The 22,583-nt window shown below is 48.6% G+C and overlaps 1 protein-coding gene across 6 annotated transcripts in view; it reads left to right on the forward strand.

The window, feature by feature from the left end:
* The window catches only part of TNFRSF19 (TNF receptor superfamily member 19), a 171,432-nt gene that overhangs the window by 76,107 nt on the left and 72,742 nt on the right, over window positions 1-22,583 (forward strand). For 3 of the 6 annotated variants that reach the window (XM_021065470.1, XM_005668283.3, XM_021065467.1), the window contains exon 2: window positions 20,509-20,611. In XM_021065470.1, the coding sequence (XP_020921129.1) occupies window positions 20,543-20,611 (69 nt within the window). In that variant the 5' untranslated portion in view covers window positions 20,509-20,542. Of the gene's footprint in view, window positions 1-8,554; window positions 8,732-8,867; window positions 9,060-20,508; window positions 20,612-22,583 lie in introns of those variants that run through there. The other 3 variants (XM_021065468.1, XM_005668284.3, XM_021065469.1) reach the window with 3 other exon arrangements.

Raw genomic sequence — 22,583 nt, forward strand, 5'->3', positions numbered from 1 at the left:
CATTTCACATGTAATTAATTTTTCAGAGCCAGTTAATGAAATTACTTTCTAAACGTTCCTCCTGGTATTAGAAGGATAATTAGCAGTGTTTGCTTAGTTTTAAAACTTTGATAGCTGGTAAGTGGAGATTATTTAAAGCCATGCCAAAGTGACTATATTTTTTAAGACGTGTCAGCAAGAATGTAATCGAAAAGATTTAACTGTTGCTTTTCGTCATCTGCCAAAAGAGGCATTAACATATTTGTTTTACCAGCAATGTTACAAAGCGTGCTCACAATATCCTGAATTATCAGCCGGGGTTGATTTTCTGGAAAACTGTTTGTTTGAAAAGTCCTCTTGAACTCACAAAAGCAGTAGTCATGTTCACATCAGGATAAAGAAAATTAAACTTTTGAAATAATGACTGCAAAAGGTGCCCAAAGAATAGAGTGCCTAAGAACTTGGTCATTTTGTTCAGATTTGGGACTTTTAAAAATTTTAATGCCTATTTATTCTGCTACTCGGTTCATTCTAACAAACACAGACTCTCTTCAGCACAGAACAAAAGGGAGAATTAGCAATTATCTGATTAATTTAGGCTTTGTAGAAAACTAGCTTGGGCAAGTCAAGTCATTGAAAATCCACTTCAGTGTCTGAATTAATTCAGTTAATTGTTTACTTCTTGTGTCTCGGTGGAGAAGTGAAACCGATTACATTTGATTTTAAAAGAAGGATGGCTGTTGCGGAAGGTACAGGTACAGCCCCCAAAGGCATCTCTTAATTAACTGCCTGGAGATGATCTTGACTGCAGTTTAAGCAGAAATAGCCCTACCGTGTCCATGGCACGAAACCCTTACGTAACATTTTTCAAAGCCCTTTCCTATCCGTGGCTTCAATGGCAGCTTTGTTACTGCAGCAAGTGCAAGACTTCAAAAGACTTATTTCTAGTCCTGATTCTGTCACTGATTAGCTCGGTGACCCTGAGGGACTCTCTCCCCTCCCCCGGGCTTCTCTGGTCCAAGTGAGGGGGTGGATCAGACCAGCCCTCTGCAATCAGCAGGGCGGAATTTTTAGAGCCCTTGCCTTGCACAGATGAGAAAACCGAGACTGAGGGCAAGTCACTGGCCTGCCTGACTAAGGTCACTTGGCCAATTTCCCAAGTCCTGGTCCTGTGTCCTTTCCAGGTCACGGTGCATATTTTCCAACACCTGCTGCTGAGCCAAATGCACTGCTAACCGGAGCACAGGCTTAGTCTGAAAGATCAAGATAGCCGCTGCCTTCTGCCTTCTGCTCTGTGGCTTTTCTTTCCATGCTCGATGTGGCAGTCAGCTGGAGTAGCTGGCTGATTTCCCAACAGTTTCTTTTGCTTCTGTATTTGTTCTCTTAGATTTTTATTGAAATATAGTTGATTGACAAAGTTGTGTTAGTTTCAGGTACACAGAAAGTGATTCCGATATATATATATATAGATAGATATGTTTCTATATCTCTAAACAGTCTGAACACAAATACTGCTACACATGATTTACCATAATATTTAAAATAATGTTTGCAGAATTTATCAAAGCAATGCAGCATTGTATATACATACAGACACAAATACATATATGTATATACTGACGAAAGTTTGACAGTGTACACACATCTTTTTGTGTTTCCGAGGAAATGATACTTTCTCAGAAGTTGTCAGTGGGGTCCCTGAAAAGTTTAAGAGTTAATTAAAGGTTGTTAGTCCTCCAGGGAGATTCCTAGTGGGATTTTGTGAGAATTCAGTTTATAAATTCATGATATATGCCGTACATGGTTTAAGTTCCCTATTACATTAGATTGTGTTAAGAATCCTTGAACTCCTGGTTTTTTTCCCCTTGGGGAAAAAAAGTATATTTCTTGTGAATAAACTTATTTATTTATTGACTGTACATTTCATACCTATACACTGCTCTCACGGCCAAATAGCTATCGCTCATGTCATGTTACCCTTATAAAGGTTTCATGTAAAGCTTTACAGATTATTACTTACTCACAGTCACTAATATTTATTAATGCACTAATTATTAATTCACTAATATTTATTGAGTACCTGGGTGCCAAGCACGCTAACAATATTTTTGAGGATGCCATCTCATTTAAATTTCCAGCAATTTCGTTTGTCATTCCAATTATACAGACGAGGCAAGTGAGTCACAGAGGGATTAAGTAACAAGTGCAAGGTCACAGCGCTCATTAGGAGGCACCACTAGAGTCTGATTGCAGTTTGGGTTCTTTTGTTCTAGGGCCAGGTAGTTAATTCTCTCTACTGTAAGAATTTCGTAGAGTTGAACTCGACTGTTAGCAAACAGTACAGCCAAAATTTTGAACAACAAAAAAAATGGTTTCTGTTTCTTTCTTTTGATATATTTTGTGAATGCTATTAGAGTTTTTTTTGTTTCGATAGAGTTTTCCAACAGCTGGCCTAGAATCTCCAGCTGTAAAGGACCTCAGGACGTAACTCGTTCCTCTGCTGCAGGACTGGAGCACACTCAGGCATCCAGCGTTGGTTCGACTGGTCAGACTTCCTGTCATAGCAAGGCCAGTCCAAGGCACCCTGGACAAATTCAGTTGGTGCCCCCTTAAAGAGTGATTCTTTATTATTATTATTATTATTTTTTTTTCTTTTTAGGTTCCCAGACCAGGGGTCTAATCCAAGCTGCAGCTGCTGGCCAGGGATCGAACCCGAAACCTCATGGCTCCTAGTCAGATTTGTTTCCGCTGCGCCATGAGGGGAACCCCTAAGGAGAGATTCTCTAAAATGTTGTCAGCACTGGGAGTTCCTGTCGTGGCTCAGTGGTTAACGAATCCGACTAGGAGCCATGAGGTTGCGGGTTCAATCCCTGGCCTTGCTCAGTGGGTTAAGGATCCGGCGTTGCCGTGAGCTGGGGTGTAGGTTGCAGATGCAGCTCAGATCTGGCGTGGCTGTGGCTGTGGTGTAGGCCGGTGGCTACAGCTCGGGTTAGACCCCTAGCCTGGGAACCTCCATATGCTGCGGGGGAGCGGCCCTGGAAAAAAGGCAAAAAGACAAAATAAAATAAAATGTCAGCACCATTTAGCGGAGTAGGCTATGAAAGGAGGGCAGGAGGAGGCTCCCTGGGGGCCTTAATTTCTCCTCCACTGTCACAAGCCATTCAGCTTTGCTCCAAGGCACCCCCAGATCACCTCCCAGAAGCAACCGAGTCTCAAGTCCTCAGATGACGTACTTTACCGCTGTCCCGCTGTCTGCTCTTTGGTGAGAAGGAGCAGGCAGGTGAGGTGGGCGTGTCGAGCCCCTTTATCGAAGCACTGCCTCCAGCACAACCCACAGGCTCTCAGGGGAGTTCAGCCTTCTCCATCCTGTTCACTGTCCCGGGGCTTAGGCCGCCACATAGCCCAGCCTCCTGCGCTATAGGTGTAGGTCGAAGGTGCGGCTCGGATCCTGCATTGCTGTGGCTGTGGTGTAGACTGTTCCTTAAACCCGCCATATGCGGAGGCATCCGCTGGGTTCATCGGGAAGCAGAGAAGGAGAGGCAGTGGCCTTCTCTCCATAAACACCCGGAAAGAGTCTGGCCAACTCGGTGTCATAAAGTCACCAAGATCAATGCACGTGCCTCAACTTATGGCAACTTTGTTCAATAAATGTCATGAGCTTGACATGATAGCCACTAAATAAACACCCTCTTTGGCCTTTTCATGTGTATTGATTTATGCATTCGTGGTGTGGTGAAGATTCTATCAGGACACTCAGGGAGCCTGGATTTCAGATCTTGCTAGGTTATTAACGTGGTGTGTGACCTTGGGAAGTTGCTCCAGGTCAGGCCCCAGGCCTCCACGGATGGCCTGTGCTTGGCAGCAGAGGGTGCTGAGAATTACTTAAATAGCCGCATGCTCGTTATTTTTCTCCTTATTTTCTTAATTGTATTTGGCAAACTTTGTAATGCTTTGAGATTCTTACCCCCGTTTATTAATTCATTCAGCAGTTTTAAGTGAGTACCTACTATGTGCTGGGCCCTGTGAACAAACAGACAAAATCCAGGATTCTTTTTTTTTTTTTTTTTTTGCTTTTTAGCGCCACCCTTATGGCACATGGAAGTTCCCAGGTCGAACTGGAGCTGCAGCTGCCAGTCTACACCACAGCCATAGCCATGCGGGATCCGAGCCGCATCTTCAACCTACACCACAGCTCATGGCCACACTGGGTCCTTAACCCACTGAACGGGGCCACAGATTGAACCCACATCCTCATGGTTACTAGCCGGGTTCATTACCACTGAGCCACACTGGGAACTCCTCAGGATTCTTGTATAGCTTGCTTTCTGTTCCTTTCCCCACGAAATAGTGCTTCATGCTAGAAATGACGAGAAAGGCAAACAATTTTCCATTACCTTTGCTTCTGGTGAGCCAGCTGGAAAATAGTGAAACTGTTTTCTCAAGAAGGTTATTTCATTGGCTCACCTTTTTTAGGAAAATATTCTGAACACATATACTGTGTATCAGCTTAGCTATTGCTAAAACTGGCTTCAGAAAACCAACCTTTAGCATCACTTAAAAATAACACCTCTACTAAGAGCCTCATACCAATTTGGCTTTTCCAGTCAAATTTCGACCCCATTAATAATAGTCAGTGTTCTAAAAGAAGAAAAAGGCTTGCAGCTCTAATTTTTTTTTTTTACACTTATATACATTTTTTTTTTTTTTTTGGTCACGCCTTCAGCACATGGAATTTACTGGGCCAGGGATCGAACCTACACCACAGCAGCAACCCAAGCTGCTGCAGTGAAAACACCAGATCCTTAACCCATTGAGCCACCAGGGAACTCTACGTTCTGTTTTATATGCTTTTCCATTATGGTTTATCCTAGGATTCCAAATATAGTTCCCGTGCCGTACAGTAGGATCTTGTTTTTTTTTTTTTTTTTTTTTTTTTTTGTCTTTTGTCTTTTTTTGTTGTTGTTGTTGCTATTTCTTGGGCCGCTCCCGCGGCATATGGAGGTTCCCAGGCTAGGGGTTGAATCGGAGCTGTAGCTACCGGCCTACACCAGAGCCACAGCAACGCGGGATCCAAGCCGTGTCTGCAACCTACACCACAGCTCACGGCAACGCCGGATCGTTAACCCACTGAGCAAGGGCAGGGACCGAACCCGCAACCTCATGGTTCCTAGTCGGATTCGTTAACCACTGCGCCACGACGGGAACTCCGGATCTTGTTTTTTTTTAACACCATCTATCCTATATACAATAGTTTGCATCTACTAACCCCAAGCCCCTCCCCCTTGGCAACCACAAGTGTGTGCTCTATGTCTGTGAGTCTGTTTCTGTTTCATAGATAAGCTCATTTGTGTCATATTTTAGATTCCACATATAAGGGACAGCATACGGTATTTGTTTTTCTCTGTCTGACTTACTTCACTTAGTATAATGATTTCTAGTTGCTGCCTCTGTGTGGCTCCAGATGGCATTATTTCGTTCTTTTGCATGGGCTTGCAGCCCTAATTCTAAGCATTGATTTCGTTCTGCCAAAGATTAATTGACCATAGGTGTCCGGGTTTATTTTCTGGGTTCTCCATTCTGTTCCGTTGGTCTGTATGTCTGTTTTGGCACCAGTTCCACACTGTCTTGATGACTGTGGCTTTGTAATAGTGCCTGAAGTCTGGGAGAGTTATGCCCCCTGCTTGGTGTTTGTTCCTCAGGATGGCTTTGGCAGTTCTGGGTCTTTCGTGGTTCCATATACATTTTTGCATTGTTTGTTCTAGTTCTGTGAAAAATGTCATGGGTAATTTGATAGGGATTGCATTGATTGATTTCATTCTGAATGAGCCTGGGAATCATATAATTCTTTCTGTACCACCCCCAGGCCCTCCCCCAGACACTGTCTCCAGGTCACTTACACTCAAAGTGACATAAAGTGGGGAGCATTGGTTCGTTGAACGTGCCTCTTCCTAAAAGAGTAAGACACACTTAATAGCTAGAGAGCAGAGGTTCAGGGCTCTTTGTCCCCACTGTCAAATACCATTTCAGTTATCACTGATCTCTGATGCTTGGCATTGTGTACCCTACAAAAGGCACACCCCTGCCAACAATGGCTGCCATTGAGTGACCACTTACCATGTGCCAGGCCTTGGGCTAAGCGCTTTAAATACCTTATCTCATTTAGCAATGACCCATGAAACAACGCACTTCACAGTTGAAGAAACAGACATTTGGCACTGTCAAGTCCCTTTTCCAAGGGCATACATACACCCAGCGAAAGGCACCCTGGCATCCAAGACCAGATTATGTGATGCAAAGGCCATGTACGTTAACCACAGAATCTTTCCAGAAAGAGCCATCGGGCTCCCTGGGAAGCTCAGTCACATATACATGAACTGATGCAAGAACAGCCGAATGAAATAACATATGCTACTGTGTCTAAGTACAAAGGGAGGCCGGAGCAAAACCAAGAAGTAGTTCCTGAGCTGGCAGATTCAGTTCCTCTCGGAAACCATGCAGTGAGGGTGCGTGTGAATGGTTGATCCTCTCAGAGAGGCAGGTTTGCGCAACAGAGGCCCCTTCTGGAAGGTAGAGCTGCTTGTACATCCTTGAGGAAGAAAGCTAAGTCACAGCCGCTTTGGACCAGAGGCGGAACTCGGCGAGTGCTCCCGTGGGAGGGAGAAGGCCTCCAGCCTTGTGGAGCGAGCCCCGCTGAGAGCCGCCGCTTCTGAGCTGATGAGGAGGCAGGCGGGGAAGTCGGTGACTAGGAAGGGAACGCTGGGGGCAGCGGGGGGAAAGGAGGGCAGGTTCAGGGCACATGGGTGGCAAGGCATGCAGACCAGTTCGGCCAGAATATAAAGTGTTCGCCAGGCCAGAGGGAAGAAAGATAAGGCTGAAAATGTGGGTGGAGCCCCAACCTGAAAACCCCTGGCTGCTAATTCCAGGCATGTAGAAGGCATTCTGCACCATGGGGAACCGCTGTCCATCTTTTCATTGAATGGTGACCACGAGGAAAGGCGGGAGGAAACAGGAGTGGCTGGACAGAGCATCAGAGAGGCAGGTCGGAGAGCAGTGGGGACTTCGGGTGAAAGATGCAGGGGGCCTGCGCGGTGCTGGAGGTGGTGGGATGAAGAGAAAATGAAGAAGCCAGGGGGGTGTGGTGTGTGTCTGAACAAAGACGCCACAGTAATGCAGCTTAACCTCAAGGTGGACAGAGCATCCCCACTTGGCCTGCGCTGGACTCTGGGATACGAAGTCAGGAAGGCCTGCCCTGGGGACGGTCTAGACATACAGGTAATGTCCACCTAAGAGCGAGCGCCGTAGTGAGGCTCAGCGAGCGGTGGTACCAGATCACAGCTGACCCCTCGGCTGGGGCACACAGGTCCGTCTTGAGGGTCAGATCAGCACATATCATTCGTGGCTGGCTAAAAAGAAGTCATTATTGCAACTTCTACTCCGACCACGTTAGGTCGGAAGTAGACACAGCCTTGAGGCTGATGCTGGAAGGATATTTGTGATGTATTTTTCACAAATACCTAGTCCTGCAGTGGGATCACTAGATGGGCCTACCAAAAACTAACTGTAAAAACTCATTCATGCGTTCAAGGAGTATTTATTCAGGGCTACTATGGGCCTTGGGGTATAGAAAGGAAACGGGATTTAGTCCTTTCCAAAGAGACGCGATATTGTGCCGGAAAGTCAAAACCGAGGCCGGCAGCAGTGGGCGCCTCGGCACCAACGCCGGTCGCAATGTCTTGGGTTGGAGTGAAGTTTGTCCACTGATCTCACTGGCCAGATGAACGTAATTGCTTACATTTCTACGGCCGAAAAAGTATATTTTCCGTACCCGGTTCTTTTACTCCTTCCATCACATTTGCAGAGCAGGCACCGTTAACTCCATTTCATAAGTGCCCAAAGTGGATAAGTTTCGACACGATCCACGACGCACGTGTGGCGGCACGGAGCCCGGGCTCGCGTACCCCATGATCTCCCGGGGCCTGGGCCTGAGTGGGCTAAGCTGGGGCCGAGGCGGTGGACAAACCCCTACCTCTAGAGGCTCACGTCCAGGGACCTACCCGGTGGGCCACGTCCTGGCCAGGTCTGGACCCACCTCGCACATGTGTCACATCGTTTCCCCTGCCCTTCCTGGCGTGCACAGGCGGGCGAGGGGTAGAAAGTGACCCGCAGCGCAGAAGCACAAAGGCCGGGAAACAGGTCCCGGGTGGACGCGGAGGCGCTCCCCTCGCCGCAGGCAGGTCCTCGACCCAGCTCTGGTCTTGGTGGTGCTGGTGAGGCCCCTCCTCCCCGCCCAGGCCCGCCTGCGGGGGCCACCGGCTCCTCGATCGCGGCCAGGGAAACGGAGGGGCTGCGGGGACGCCTCCCGGAGCCCGGGGGGGGGTTGGCGGGTGGGCGGTGGCTCTGGTGTGGGCGGGGCAGGCGATAGGCGGGGCTCAGGGTGGGCAGGTCGGTAGGCGGGGATCGGAGGTGGGCGGGGCAGGTGATGGGCACCGCCCAGAGCCTACAGGGCGGGAGGCGGTGTGGGCGGGGCCCCAGAGTGGGCGGGGGCTACCAGTGGGCGGGGGCGGGCGGCTGCCGTTGCCGGGCTACGGGAGAGCGCCGACCGGCAGCGCGGGGAAGCGCCGGGCGTGCACGCGGGGAGGGGACCCCGGCCCAGCTCCACACCGCTTGCCTCGCGATCAGCCGGACCCCCCCGCACTCCTGAGCCTCCGACCGCTGTCGGAACCTGCGGGGCAGCCTCCAGGCACCGGAGAGGGTAGGTGACCCGCCGCTCCAGGGCAGTGGTGCGGCGCCGCACGGCGGTCCCAGCCCTCTCCCCGCAGGTCTGCGCGGGACGAGCGCGGAGAGGGGGCGGCTGCGGCAGGACGGAAGGGGCGCCGGCCTGGGCTGCTCTCTTGCAGAGAGGGGGCGGGCAGACAGGGCCAGCGGAGGCGGTTCCCGGGATGGCTGACAGGCTGGGGCACCGAGATGCCTGAGCTGGAGGAGCTGGAGGGTGTGAACGCCCCCCGGTCCCTGTAGGCGAAGGGAGTGACCGCGCTGAATCTCTCTGCCCAGGGATCTTGAGAGGCTGCGTGGAGGCGAAGGTGCGTGAGTTTGAAAGTCACTGTGCGCGAGGCTCGCCGGGGCCTGGACCGGGGCGCGTCGGCCCGGCCGGGCGGGAAGCGGTCTGCAGGCGGCCCTGCCCGGCCGGCCGAAGCCGAGGAGGGGAAGGAGAGGGAGGAGGCCGGGAGGGCACCTGGAGGAGGTCAGTAGGCGATAAGCGCGTTCACGCTGCGGAAAGGAGACGTTGCCCGGGTCCGTGGTGTGTATCAGCACAGGGGTGGGAAGGGCAGTTTTCACGGCCCGTGTCAGGGGTCTCATGCCGTTTCATCGAAGAGAAACTGAGCTAATACACTCTAGAGGATGCAGTTTGGAAGCATCTAAATACAATGATCTGTTTTGACAGTAGCGAACTATGCGTCCCTCCTGCAGTTACCATTGCAAAAAATACAAGCCGCTTTTTTGTTGTTGTTGTTGTTGTTGCATTTTAATAAAAGAACTCGGTTTGCAAACACACAAAACCATCCATAAGCATTATTTGAAATTTCGTTAATGGAAACAGTTTAACTCTGACTAGTTATGCATGGGCGGTTTTTACTCCAATGAGTTTTCCTTTAGTAGCAGATGGTTTCTTTATATAAACAGGAAACAGTTATTGTTAAACATGACTTATGCAGACATAAGTTTTAATATGTTGTTATTTCATGATTAGATACTTATATGCAAAAGGGAGGATTATATTGCATTAGTTTAGGATTTACTCAGTATGTTTTCTGTTGCGCAGGTTTACCTTGGGCGTTTGCCAATGCTTCCTTCAGGTAGTTTAAAAACATGTATTATTTCAAGCACTGCTGATTATCTAATTTAAAGATAGGTAACTGGGCCAGTCTCACCCTGGAAGGCAGTTTTTGACAGCTATTATTCACAGAGATGTGGGTACTTGAAAAGACTTTTTCATGGTGTAGTATTTACCAAGTTCTGAAAATAATACGAAACAGAGGAATGCAGTTTCATTTCGAAACCGCTGCCAGAGCATCAATACCCAGTTCCTTGTCCTGAGCTCTGTAAGTTTGTTGCTTTTTAACCCGAACCCGTAGAAATGTCTCATGACTTTGTGGCTGAGGCCTGGTGGTTTTATCAACTTCGGAATTTGTTTCCATTCTCAGTGGGAACTCTGGGATGCCGTGTTGGTATTTTCTGGGCTGTTCACGGAAGTTATGTGTTTCTGTGATGGGACTGTCTTTATAGATTCCGTGGCCAGGCTGGATTTTGAATTTAAAGGTAAGGATGTGACTCTTTATGCACTAGAAATGGTAGCGTGAAAGTGCTTTTCCTACCCAGAAGCTCCAATAAGGAACATTGCTAACATTCAAGTAATGTTTAAGAGGCTTTTGGAAAGAACAGAAAAGTAATTTTTTTAACTTCAGATGATCATGACCTTCTATTTGTGTATAGTATATATGCATACATATAAGAGTCACATGCTGTGCTTAATATATTAATTGAATTCACTAGTTGTAGCTCAAATGCGTGAATCCAGGGTATGTCGGGGACTTCTGAAACTAAGTGAGGAATTCTAACACTCCTGCAAAGAAACTGATTCTCCCTTTCACCCGTTTACATCTCTGAACCCAAGCTGAACCCAAGCCTCTGCAACAAGTTCAACCATTCAGAAGTCAGCACAACCCAAACAAAAAGCTGAAGGCATCGTTAATGAAAAAAGCCACGTCCTCGTGAATCTGATAAATCAATATTTAAAGTCAAGCTTTTAAAATCCTGGAAAAGGCTAGCAGGCTCTGTCTGTGAACTACAGGTTGAAGAAGAATACCCACCTTGGATAAATGTCCACCCTGAATAAAGGGACAGCTGCTTCTGTGATAAGAGAGCCCGGAAGAGTTAAACAGTGAAATGCGTTTTTGCTTCCTGGCAGCTCATTCTTAAATGTTCATGGCCTTTTTGAAGTGACCTTCTAGCTGAAGAAAAAGAACAGTCAAGCAGTATGAACACAGTTTCCTTTCATGAGTGACTGGCTGAGCAGTGAGTTCATTCATTGGAGTTTTATCTGTCTCAAATGTTTACATTTAAAAGTAAGATGTTTAAACAGTATGGGGTTATCGTCTAGTCCATACATCACACAATGCGTACCTTTTAAATTGAAGTTTTAAAGAGAGAACAACCAGCCTCAGCAATTATGTAAGACAAAGGAGCTTGGCTATCCAAAGATGAAATGGTATTTAACCAACTCTTCCACCCAGTCTGCTCAGATGGGTCTAATAGGAGGAGGTTCTACAAGAATGGGGGCCACTTAGAGTGGAGACCACATGTGTTACAAAGAGGGGGTTTGGAATCTATCCAGACTTACTTCTAAAATGAAAATGTAAGCGGCTCTATCGTAGATACTGTTTTGCACGATTCTCTTAGAGCGTGTGGATGTTTGGGGTCTCCTTCGTCCTTGACGCTATGATGGTCCTATTTATATTTTAGGATTAAGAGACAATTGTGGGAGTTCCCATTATGGCTCAGGAGGTTAAGAACCTGACTAGCATCCATGATGATGCGCTTTTAATCCCTGGCCTTGCTCAGCAGGTTAAAGAGCCGGCATTGCTGGGGCTGTGGTGTAGACCAGCAGCTTAACTCTGATTCGACCCCTAGCCCGGGGGCTTCCATAGGCCGTGGGTGCAGCCCTAAAAAGACCCCCCCCCAAAAAAAAAAAGAAGAAGAAGAAGAAGAAGAAGAAAGAAACATTTGTGAATTCGGGGAAGAGAACCTTAGTTAGGGCACATCTGCTGAGTGAACATTTTGAGAACACAGTATGACTGGCTTTCCTAAAGCAAAAACGATAGCATCTATAACTCAGAGAAATAAAAAGACTAAGTCTCAAAAGACCCTATCCTAGGTTATGTGTTTTTTGTTTTTTTGTTTTTTTTTTAATCGCAGGAGCCTGACAGTGAGTGGTCCCTAGTGTTTTTGAACTTTGGAGGAATTGAAGATATTGTATTTGGCAACAGAACACGGTAAAGGTTGTAGAGTTTTTAGCAGAAAGTATTTCAAGACTTGAGAAGGGAAATCATTGTCATTTCTCAGCCAACAACAATATGTATATTTTTATTGCAGCATACCTTCCTGAGCTTCCCAGGCTACAGAAGGAGCTGCCAACTCCACTGTGTGGGAACAACTCTTTTCAGGATAAACTGAAATCGAAGGCGAGAAACAGAATCGCGCGAGGCGAGGGGGTCCTGCCCGGTTTGGAAAGAGCAGGACCCTACATTTCTAATTAGCTGCTTCTTCTCGTCTCATAGGGCACTGCCATTCTTCTCAGCCGTTTATGGTTATGTTGTCTGATGAAAATGTAAGAGGCTGTACAGGGAGCGTTGGCGTCATTTCAATGCCGACTTTATAAACCGTAAGCCTGCCAGTTTACTTTAGTGTTGATTTAAAAAAATATATCAGCTTATTGCATCCTGGAAAAAAATGTATGTCTTGGATGTAGTTTCGTGACATAATGTTACGAGAGTTTTACGAGATGAAAACATTTACCTGCGGAACGTCCTGCGTGTTGGGTAATAAATCACCCGGCTTTGAAGGGACGGAAAAGGAAAGAAAATTAAGTAATTTATTCTGAAAAAATGATCCAGATGATGTAAATGGTTCTAAGATTCATATCTATTTGGTTGTTTCTAAGATCAAACAACCCTTCTCAGAAAGGGTACGAGATTGTTACAATTCTAAAGATACAGGTCAGATCTTCCTCTTTGGGCCCTGAATTCAGAAGTGCAGTCTCTCACCTGGCTGCGTCTGCCACAGTCCCTTGTACTTCAAGCTCAAGTCGTGTCACACAAATTGTTCCCATTTCTTGTTTAAGCCCTCACAACAGCCCTCAGATTAAAAATGTTACCCCTAGTTAATGAGCATCTATTCAGCGGGTCTTGGGCACGTGTTTCGGGTGAGTTACAGTTTTAGAGCGAAATCACTCTTCTTGTCCTTAAGTCCTAACAGACGGTAAACTCAGAGGGCTTGGTTGGCCAATGAGAAGGAGCAGGGTGGCCCCGTGTGACAGTAGGGCGGGGTGAAGACTGGGGTGCCAGGAGAGTTCCCGTCATGGCGCAGTGGTTAACGAATCCGACTAGGAACCAGGAGGTTGCAGGTTTGATCCCTGGCCTTGCTTAGTGGGTTAAGGATCTGGCATTGCCGTGAGATGTGCTGTAGGTCGCAGATGCGGCTTGGATCCCGCGTTGCTGTGGCTCTGGCGTAGGCTGGTGGCTACAGCTCAGATTCGACCCCTATCCTGGGAACCTCCGTATGCCATGGGAGCGGCCCATGAAATAGCAAAAAGACCAAAAAAAAAAAAAAAAAAAGACTGGGGCGCCAGAAGAGGGACCAGGGATGCTCAGCCATAGGTCCGTGTTGTCTGGAGGTGGTACTCGTGGTTACTAGACTTTCTCACTTTCCAGGATAATTCCTCCTTTCTCACACTGAAAATGAGCTTTTGAAATCAAGCGCTGCCCTGACAGAAGAAAACAGGGCTCCCGGCGAGAGACAATGCAGGGCTAGGAGAGAAGTCACCAAGGCGTCCTGCCGTGAGATAGAGACGCCCAGGGGCCCTGGGGGCACAGAGGGGAGGTGCGCTGGGAGATCGGGGGAGATGGGGAGACGCCGGACAGTCTGGGGAGGGCACGTGCAAAGGGGCGCCCCAGGCTGCAGGAGAGGGAACTGCAGGTTGGAGCCGCCACTGTGATTCGGATGCAGCGGGTTGGCCCAGCCAGTAAGGATGCAGCCTGGGGCTGGCGCTCCCTGGCCGCTCCCTAAACCCAGAGCTTGGCCTGTTGACATACCAGCCCAGGTCTAGGGATCCAGACAATAGGGGGAGGTGGAGGGTTTTGTTTCAGCACCTGTGGGATCCATCCCCTGTAGGGGCTGGCCCATTAGGACGCGTCTTAGTCACTGTTCACTCAGATGAGCAGCCTGAGCGCCCTGATCTGATAAGCAGCGACTTTCTGCGCGGCCGAGCAGTGCTGGCTGGCCCTGGGCTTGGGGCTCCCGTCTCTTCTTGCTGGCTTGTCTGGTTCTCCGGTACCTGCTGCCTCCTGTTGAGGAGCGGATGGCGAGGCAGGAACTCTCCTGGATTTCCACCAAGCAGGCATCCTCGGCTTCTCCTGACTGCTTTCTTACTTAGCAAGGGCCGGTTTCTCTGCACGCATTTTGCAAAAATGGACAGCAGGTCGTTAGTAGATGCTGTTCAGTCTGGATGCGCAGGCAAATCGAAAACCCGGGGGACTTGTACATGATCTCTTAATGTATGTATCTTGTGCTTGGTAAGTCCTCCCCAAATAAATAGACCCTGAAGCACATAGCAGCGTGTCTCTGCCTGGGCCAGACCCCAAATGCCCAGAAGTTAAAAGCAATGTCAATAAATACCTTTTGGATTGCCTTATTTTTCTTTTAAATATTATTACTTAAATGCTTGTTATTTCATTCAGTTTTCCTTCTTTTGATGAATGCCAAAGCATTTCATAAGGTATTTCGTTTTCTTCCAGGAAATTCAAGGTCGCCCTTTTAACACTCCACCAGCTACATTGCTTATTTCTAAGCGGCCCTTGGCCGGGCCATATGAAAAGGCTCCCGGGAGCCCCTGCTAAACTGGGAGCTCCTGCGCCTTTGCAGCAGCCTCTTCCAGATGGTACTGCCTCCTTTCAGGCCCTGATACCTGTGTAATCTAAGCTGGTGGGATGAATGCTACCTCGTCATGTGTTCTGTGGTTCTTAGCTTTGTTAGTGCTGACCAATTTGATGTGGTCCTACTGTGCTTGTGGGAGGACCAGTTTGATGTGGTCCCACTGTGCTTGTGGGAGGAGTCTTGGGTGACAGTAGTTTGATGTAGTCCTACTGTGCTGGTAGGAGGGGTCTTGAGTGGCAACTTTGATCTAGTCATACTGTGCTGCTGGGAGGAGTCTTGAGTGACAGTAGTTTGATGTAGTCCTACTGTGCTGGTGGGGGGGTCTTGAGTGGCAGTGATTTGATGTGGTCCTACTGTGCTGGTGGGGGGGGGTCTTGAGTGGCAAGTTTGATCTAGTCATACTGCGCTGCTAGGAGGAGTCTTGAGCGACCATAGTTTGATATAGTCCTACTGTGCTGGTTGGGGGGGTCTTGGGTGGCAGTGGTTTGATGTGGTCCTACTGTGCTGGTGGGAGGGGTCTTGGGTGTGCAGCTTGGCAGGTCCAGCCCCAAGTCACCCTGGCAGAGCGCCCACTGCTCCGCCTTGGAGGCACCAAGCGTGACTTCGATTTGGTCCCCACTGTTTCTGGTTCCTGTGTCCTTTGACCCTCAGTGGTTTCTCACGTGTGTCCCCTTGCACGTGAAGGTGGTAAGGAAAACAGCTCTACTTTCTAGAAAGCACCTACTCAATACCCAGTCCTGTGAATGCCTCGTTCACGCTGACCCCGTTCTCTGCCTCGGAACACTTTCTGCAGCCCAGGGCCAGGGCCCTGGGTTGTGGCCATCCCGGTCGTGTCCCTCAGTGACAGCCGTCAGGGACTGTCACGCACACTGGATCACTCGCTCCTCAGCGAGAACATCACCAGCAGCAGCAGCCACGTCGAACACGTACCGAGCGCTTCGCATGCGCCGGGAGCAGTGACACCCGCAGTTGTTAAACTCACTTATTCCTTCCCCAGTCCACGAGGTAGGTGCTGTCCCGCTGCCTAGGTCAGAGGCCAGGGGCCAGTCCACGCTCGCGAGTGGTGCTCTCAAGAGCGGCAGGAACCACGGCAGCCTCAGCAACCGTTGTCCATTCAACTTTGCTCCGTCCCAGGCCCCGCGCCAAGCCCCGCACCAAGCCCCCCGCACCCGCGTTGTCTCAGGGAAGCCTCACCTCGCCCCACGCGAGGGGCTCTGCCTTTGTCTCTGCAGGCGTGTGATCCCAGAGTGACTTTGCTAAGAAAGGGGCCGAGTCCCCCGTGCCCTTCTCCCCCACATGTCTCATCACACCCAGGCTGTTTTCACTTACGGTGGCTTTACCTGCCGGAGACTGTTTGAACGTGGCCTTTCTGTTGGCCCACGGGCTCCCTGGGCCAGCCGCCCAGGTCTAAACTGCTTCCCAGCTCAGCACAAAGAGCCGAGTCCAACAAGAAGCCACAGGAAAGAGAAGTGGCTCGTTTCAACCCTCGGTTTCCAGCGTAAGAGATCCTCTGTGAAGAACTGCTTGCATTCTTAAAGAGAATTAGGATTTTTAAGAATACATCACTGTACGTAGTTCGTGCTGTGGTTAAGCAGTAACGAAGCCAACTAGTATCCCTGAGGTTGTGGGTTCGATCCCCAGCCTTGCTCAGTGGGTTAAGGATCTGGATTTGCCATAAGCACTGGTGTAGGTCACAGACGAGGCTCGGATCTGGCGTTGCTGTGGCTGTGGTGTAGGCCGGCAGCTGCAGCTCCGATTCGACCCCCAGCCTGGGAACTTCCATGTGCCGCAGGTGCGGCCTTAAAAAGACAGAAAAAAAAAATCACTGTGTCATTTACTCCTGTTTCCTAATCTAACACCCTGAATGCCTTGAAGAGGTAAGATTTTACATACGCACCTGCAGCAGTGTTTCTTCTGTTCACCACGAAGGGTTGGACCTCTTACGTGCGGCCCAGTGTCAGGTGTTTTCCACAGTCTATTTTGCGTCGAGTCGTGCTTCTTCATTCACTCGGTGCATTCAGCAAACGCTCCCTGAGTGCCTTGATGTGGCACACACTGTGCCCAGCACTGGGAACAGGGTCGCGGGTGTGGTCCCTCCTCAAAAGGGTCTTTCAGTTCTGGGAAGTGACATTGACATGCAGTGTGACAGGTCCTGACCCCGAACGCAGAAAGTTCTGCAGGACCTCGGGGAGCAGCTCCCGTCCCTCTGCTTGGTGGGGGCCAGCGCTGAGCGGACTGACAGTGGAGCTGATTCTTAGAGGCACTCCAGTGGGGACAGGCTCTCCAGACCAAGCCTATGGGGTGTGCAAGAGGACAAGGTCACAGGCGCCCAGGGGGCGGGCAGTGGGAGCCAGTGACCAGGGGCGAGGCCAGCAGGTGAGCTTGGGATGGGTGTACGTGCCAGGCCAAGGAGTTGGGAGGATAATTTGCAGGGACAAACCCACGTGTGCCCCTGGAAATTCGGGTATAGCAATACTCCTTTTGTGGCGCCCATTCTGATTATTCTGTTTAGGGGGAGGAAGAAGTTAGGAGGTTGGGATTAACATGTACACATGACTGTGCATAAAATAGGTATCAGGGACCTGCTGTACGCCACAGGGAGCTCTATGCCATGGTCTATAATAACCTACCTGGGAGAAGAATCAGAAGAAGAACGGTTGTGTGTATGTGTGTAACTGAGTCACTTTGCCGTACCCCTGAAACCAACACAGCCTTGTAAGTCAGCTGCAATAAAACTTTTAAAAAATAAACAAAAATACAACAAAACAACCCGTCCGTTCCGCATCTGTGTGGCCTACACCACAGCTCACAGCAGTGCCGGGTCCTTCACCCACTGAGCAAGGCCAGGGATCGAACGCGCAACCTCATGGTTCCTAGTCGGATTCATTTCCGCTGTGCCACCATGGGAACTCCTCAACCCAAAGCATTTAGAGTCTGACCATAAGCAAGCATCTGGTTCAGACAGAAGTGTCTACGGGGACATGGTGCTAAATGCAAGATAATGCAAATCAGCGTTGGACATAGTTCCATTCCTTTTTCTCCACCCTCCATCTAAAAAAAAAAAAAAAACTTTGGGAAGTAAAAATCATAGTACTTTAATTTTCTTCTTTCTTTGGGAGAGTTTATGTAGTTCTTATCATCTTTTTTTTAGCTTATAAACTTATAAGAAAAAAACATTACCTTTTTGCTGCAGCTGTGCTATGACTATACTTCTTTTTCTTTTTTCTTTCTTTCTTTTTTTTGGCCGCACCTGAGGCATGTGGAAGTTCAGGGCCAGGGATTGAACCCATGCCACAGAAGCAATGATGCCACATCCTTAACCTATGGAGCCACCAGGGAACTCCTCCTTTTTGGACCACGAATGAAATATTTACACTACAAAGAACTTTTAGGAAAAAGAGGGTAAAAAATTCACCTGGATTGCCCCAGTATAAACGATAATATTTTGGCGTATTTATTTTTGTACACAAAATGGGTATATCTCATGGCAAGAATCCTCTTGCCGTTGAGTCTTGCTTGCTGTGCACGGCACTGATTGTCTTTACAAGAAGATGCCACAGTGTTTGTCTCATGCAGCATTTAGCACCATGTCCCCGTAGACAGTTCTGTCTGAACCAGATGCTTGCTTATGGTCAGAGTCTAAATGCTTTGGGTTGAGGAGTTCCCATGGTGGCACAGCGGAAATGAATCCGACTAGGAACCATGAGGTTGCGCGTTCGATCCCTGGCCTTGCTCAGTGGGTGAAGGACCCGGCATTGCTGTGGCTGTGGTGTAGGCCTGCAGCTGTAGCTCCAATTAGACCCCTAGCTTGGGAACCTCCATGTGCCTCGGGTGCGGCCCTGAAAAGGACAAAAAGACAAATAAATAATTAAATAAAAATGAATGCTTTGGGTTGATACCCTCTTTTACATATTAGTTTAATTCCATATAGATTTTGTGGGGTTTAGTTTTAAAAAATTAACACATTAAAAAAAATATAGGGGAGTCCTTGCTGTGGCTCATCAGATTAAGAACCCAGCCAGTATCCATGAGGATGTGGGTTCGATCCCTGGCCTCTCAGTGGGTTAAGGATCCTGCGTTGCTGTGGCTGTGGTGTAGACCAGCAGCTGCAGCTCCGATTGGACCCCTAGCCTAGGAATTTCCATATGCTGCAGGTGCAGCGCTAAAAAGAAAAAAAGAAAAAAAAAAAAAAAAAGAAAAGAAACGTAGGACCATGCTGGGAAAGGGGTGGTCTGAAGCACTTTTCAGAATGTGATTTTATCTTCTGACTCCAACCCTGTGTCTACACAGCAGCAGCTTGCATGGTTGGGTGACTGCTGGATGATTTCAAGGTATGCAGGGGCGGGGGAAGCTCTGACCAAGGAGCTGGAAAAGCAAAAAGGCAAAAGCAAAGGCGAAAGCTGTTTGAATTCACTCAGAATGCAGCATTCCTTCAGCCAAGCTTAAAAAGGACTTTTCCTTGGCCTGATGGTGGGACTGGCTTGGGCAGCTGAGATGACCCCCTGGTTTGGTGCCGGGCTGGGCCCGAGGTTGGCGCAGCACCTGCCCAGCCTGCTTCCTCTGTCGTTGCTGTTACTCCTTGTCCTGAGCGCTTTGGCCGGTGGTACTGGTTTTCTGCCCTGGTTTCTTTGTTAGTGGTCAGGTTATCTGCTCTGGGTCTCTGCTGGAGAGAAACGGAACTGCTCTTTCCCTGCCTGATGATAGAGCCAGCAGATGAGGCTTCACTTTTTAAACATTTTGAAATAAATCTCTGGACATTTTGTGAACTTGTAAAAATAAAACGGATTCGTTTCTACCGTTTAGATCATTTCCGATGAAGAGAAAGAGGCTGAGTTTATCTTTTTTTAAAATGTCAGGGAGTTCCCTCGTGGCCTAGGGGGTTAAGGATCCACTGTTGTCACTGCAGCGACTAGTGTCTGGGTTTGATCTATGGCCCCTGGAACTTCCACATGCTGTGGGTACAGCCAAAAAACCCCCCAAAAATTTGAAAAAAGTCGGGTTAGTGCCTCCAACCCTCATCATTTGCTAATGATTTTTAGATGTTTTTAAGCGAGTGTTCATTTTTCTGCCCATAGATCTGGTTTGGGAAGAGGTCCTGAACCCCAGGTGTTAGCCATTTCTGCTTCTCAGGGGGGCTGAGGGCTGAGACCCAAGCGTACTGTTTTAATTACACAGGGCAGGTTGTTTCCAGGGTGTGTGTCACGCGGGGACACTGGATTTACAGCCAGCTCTGCCTCGTACTAGCAGCGATGTGACCTTGGGCGAGTGACTCGGCCCTCTGGGAGCCTCAATTTCCCCATCTCTAAAATGGGCATAGTGGCAGCACCTACCCTCCAGCATAGGTGTGGAGCAGAGATGAGTTATGCTAAAAATAGTGCCTGCCATAGAGTGCTTAGCAGGTTTTTCTTGTTCTTTTATCACTGTTATTAGCCCATTGGCCCTGACAAAACCCATATAAATGGGAGGTTTCTGTACGTCATGGTTTGAATGTAATTCTCTGCTGGGTGAAGTCGGCCGGAACTGTAGAAGCTTGGATAGAAAGAAAATAGAAGTATGCATGGCGGGGAATTCAGAGGCAGTCTGATTTTGCATGGGATGGGCAGGAAGGCAAAGCTTCAGGTCTCATCACCTAAAGTTTTAAAGAATTGTATGCTGTTTATCCGTGGAGTCTTTTCAAAAGATGATTCCTTTTAAAAGCTCAATAATGTTACTCCGTGTGTGGGTAAAAGGTAAACATTGTATCCAAAACACAGAGCCGGTCTCGCATGTCATTGATGGTCGCTGTGGCCTCTTAACCCATTTTCCCCTCCTCTCTTCTAGGGCTCTGCACCCAGGAAGACCCCGAAGAAGAGCCATGGCTTTCAAAGCGCTGCCGGAACAACAGAAAGTGTTTCTCACGGTTGTCGTTCTCCTAGGCTGCCTGGTAAGTCAGCGCTTTACTTCCAGCGGAACGTGGGGAGATGCTTCATCTAGGGGTACCCCGTCTATGTTCTGTTTCTAGTTGCACGTTGAAAACATTTCTTTCAAATGCATTTTATCCTTGTTGCTTTGAATGAGTCAGAGATGGCTTCTGAGTCTTGACTTTTCTAACAATGGTTGCAATTCTTTTTTTTTTATGATTTTATTTTTTTCCGTTATAGTTGATTTAGGGTAGCAATTCTTTATTGAAATTGAGATGAAATCATAAAAAGCACTGCTGCTTATAGCCCTGCGGTAACGATGCTGGGTAGGGTTGACAGGCAGAAGGCACTCACAGCCCCTTAGACCCTAACAGGACCCCAGATTCCAGTTTGGAGCCCATGACTTCACACTTTGTGAAGAGTTTAGAATCCCTTCTTTTTATTCTTTTTTTTTTTTTTTTAAATTTATGGCCCCGCCCACAGCACATGGACATTCCAGGGATCAAATCTGAGCCGCAGCTGCCACTTACACCACAGCTGAAACAACACCAGATCCTTAACCCACTGCACTGGGCTGAGGATTGAACTTATACCTCTGTCGTGACCCAAGCTGCTGTAGTCGGATTCTTAACCCACTTCACCATGGTGGGAATTCCTGAAACCCGTCCTTAAATACTATTGTTTTATGTAGTTATTTATATCCCTCTTGGTTCCAAAAAGCATCAAAGAAAGATGGAGAGTTTAATGTGGGAAAACTCACTGTAAAACGTCCATGAAGGTATTCAAAAGATGCTTGAAACATGCAATCTGAAGGCGCAGTCGTGATCTACAGATAGGAAAAGAATTCTTTTTTTTTTTTTAATTTTGACTTTTTAGGGCTGCACCTGCGGCATAGGGAGGTTCCCAGGCGAGGGGTCCAGTCGGAGCTACAGCTGCTGCCTACACCACAGCCACAGTCACACCAGAGTGGAGCTGCATCTGTGACCTACACCACAGCTCACGGCAACACCGGATCCCTTACCCACTGAGCGAGGCCAGGGCTCGAACCGTGTTCTCATGGGTCCTAGTCAGGTTCGTGACTGCCGAGCCAGAGCCAGAACTCCTGAAGAGAGCTCTTGAGGTCTTCTTGGAAGAGAAAGGAGGTGAATGACGAGTCCGAGATTTGAGCGGATGTGAGGAGCTGTCCCTTGTTCCAGCCGAGGCTGTTGGAAGAAGTGCCCAGGACAAAGGCTGTGGCATTTCTTTCCCAAAGCGAGTGCACGGAATCAAAGCAAACTCCTCCGAGATTGGTTGTCGCAGGGACTTGAGAGAGGCAGCGGGTGACAGACGCTAGACCTTTAGCCCCAAGTCCTGTCCCAGTCCTGGAGCCCGCGACCCTCCTCCTGCCTGCTCTAGAGCTGAAGGCTGGGGTTTTATTTGAGAAGGATGGCTGGCGGTGTAGGTATTTGCTTCAAGGGGCAGGTAGTTTGTACTGAGTGCCTGCCCGCGGCCGTAACCATCAAAACCCATTTCTGTGCCCCCATGCGGGTCGGCGTCACACGCACGGCTTCTGCTCCGCCAGCACTTCCCGCCGATCTCGGTTTTCATGGAGCGAAACAAAATCAGAGTCAGGAACGTTACTGAGGGCGTCTCTGCTCAGCCTAAGGGTTGGAAGGGAACGTTGTCACCGGTCCGAGTCTGTGAATACCGACCTTGGTAACGAAGTAGCACCTGCTAAGAAGCAGATGGACACCCTTCGGTAGGGCGATAGCATATATGACCAAGTTGTTGTTCTCAGATAAAATAATACATAAAGGCAATGTTTAGGAAAATGACTTCCAACCTTTGTTTTTGCAAAGTAGACAGTCTCACCATTTAAGGCGTATGCTGGGAGCCTAGGTATATTGTTAGGACACAGGGAACCGCCTTGCGGCTGCAAAGTGGGGGCACAGGTGGGGGAAGGCTGTCCCGGGAGGCTGGGGTTAGTGGATGCAAACTATGACATATGGAATGGAT

The sequence above is a fragment of the Sus scrofa genome, chromosome 11 (genome assembly GCF_000003025.6).
Source record: "Sus scrofa isolate TJ Tabasco breed Duroc chromosome 11, Sscrofa11.1, whole genome shotgun sequence".
Taxonomy (NCBI): domain Eukaryota; kingdom Metazoa; phylum Chordata; class Mammalia; order Artiodactyla; family Suidae; genus Sus; species Sus scrofa.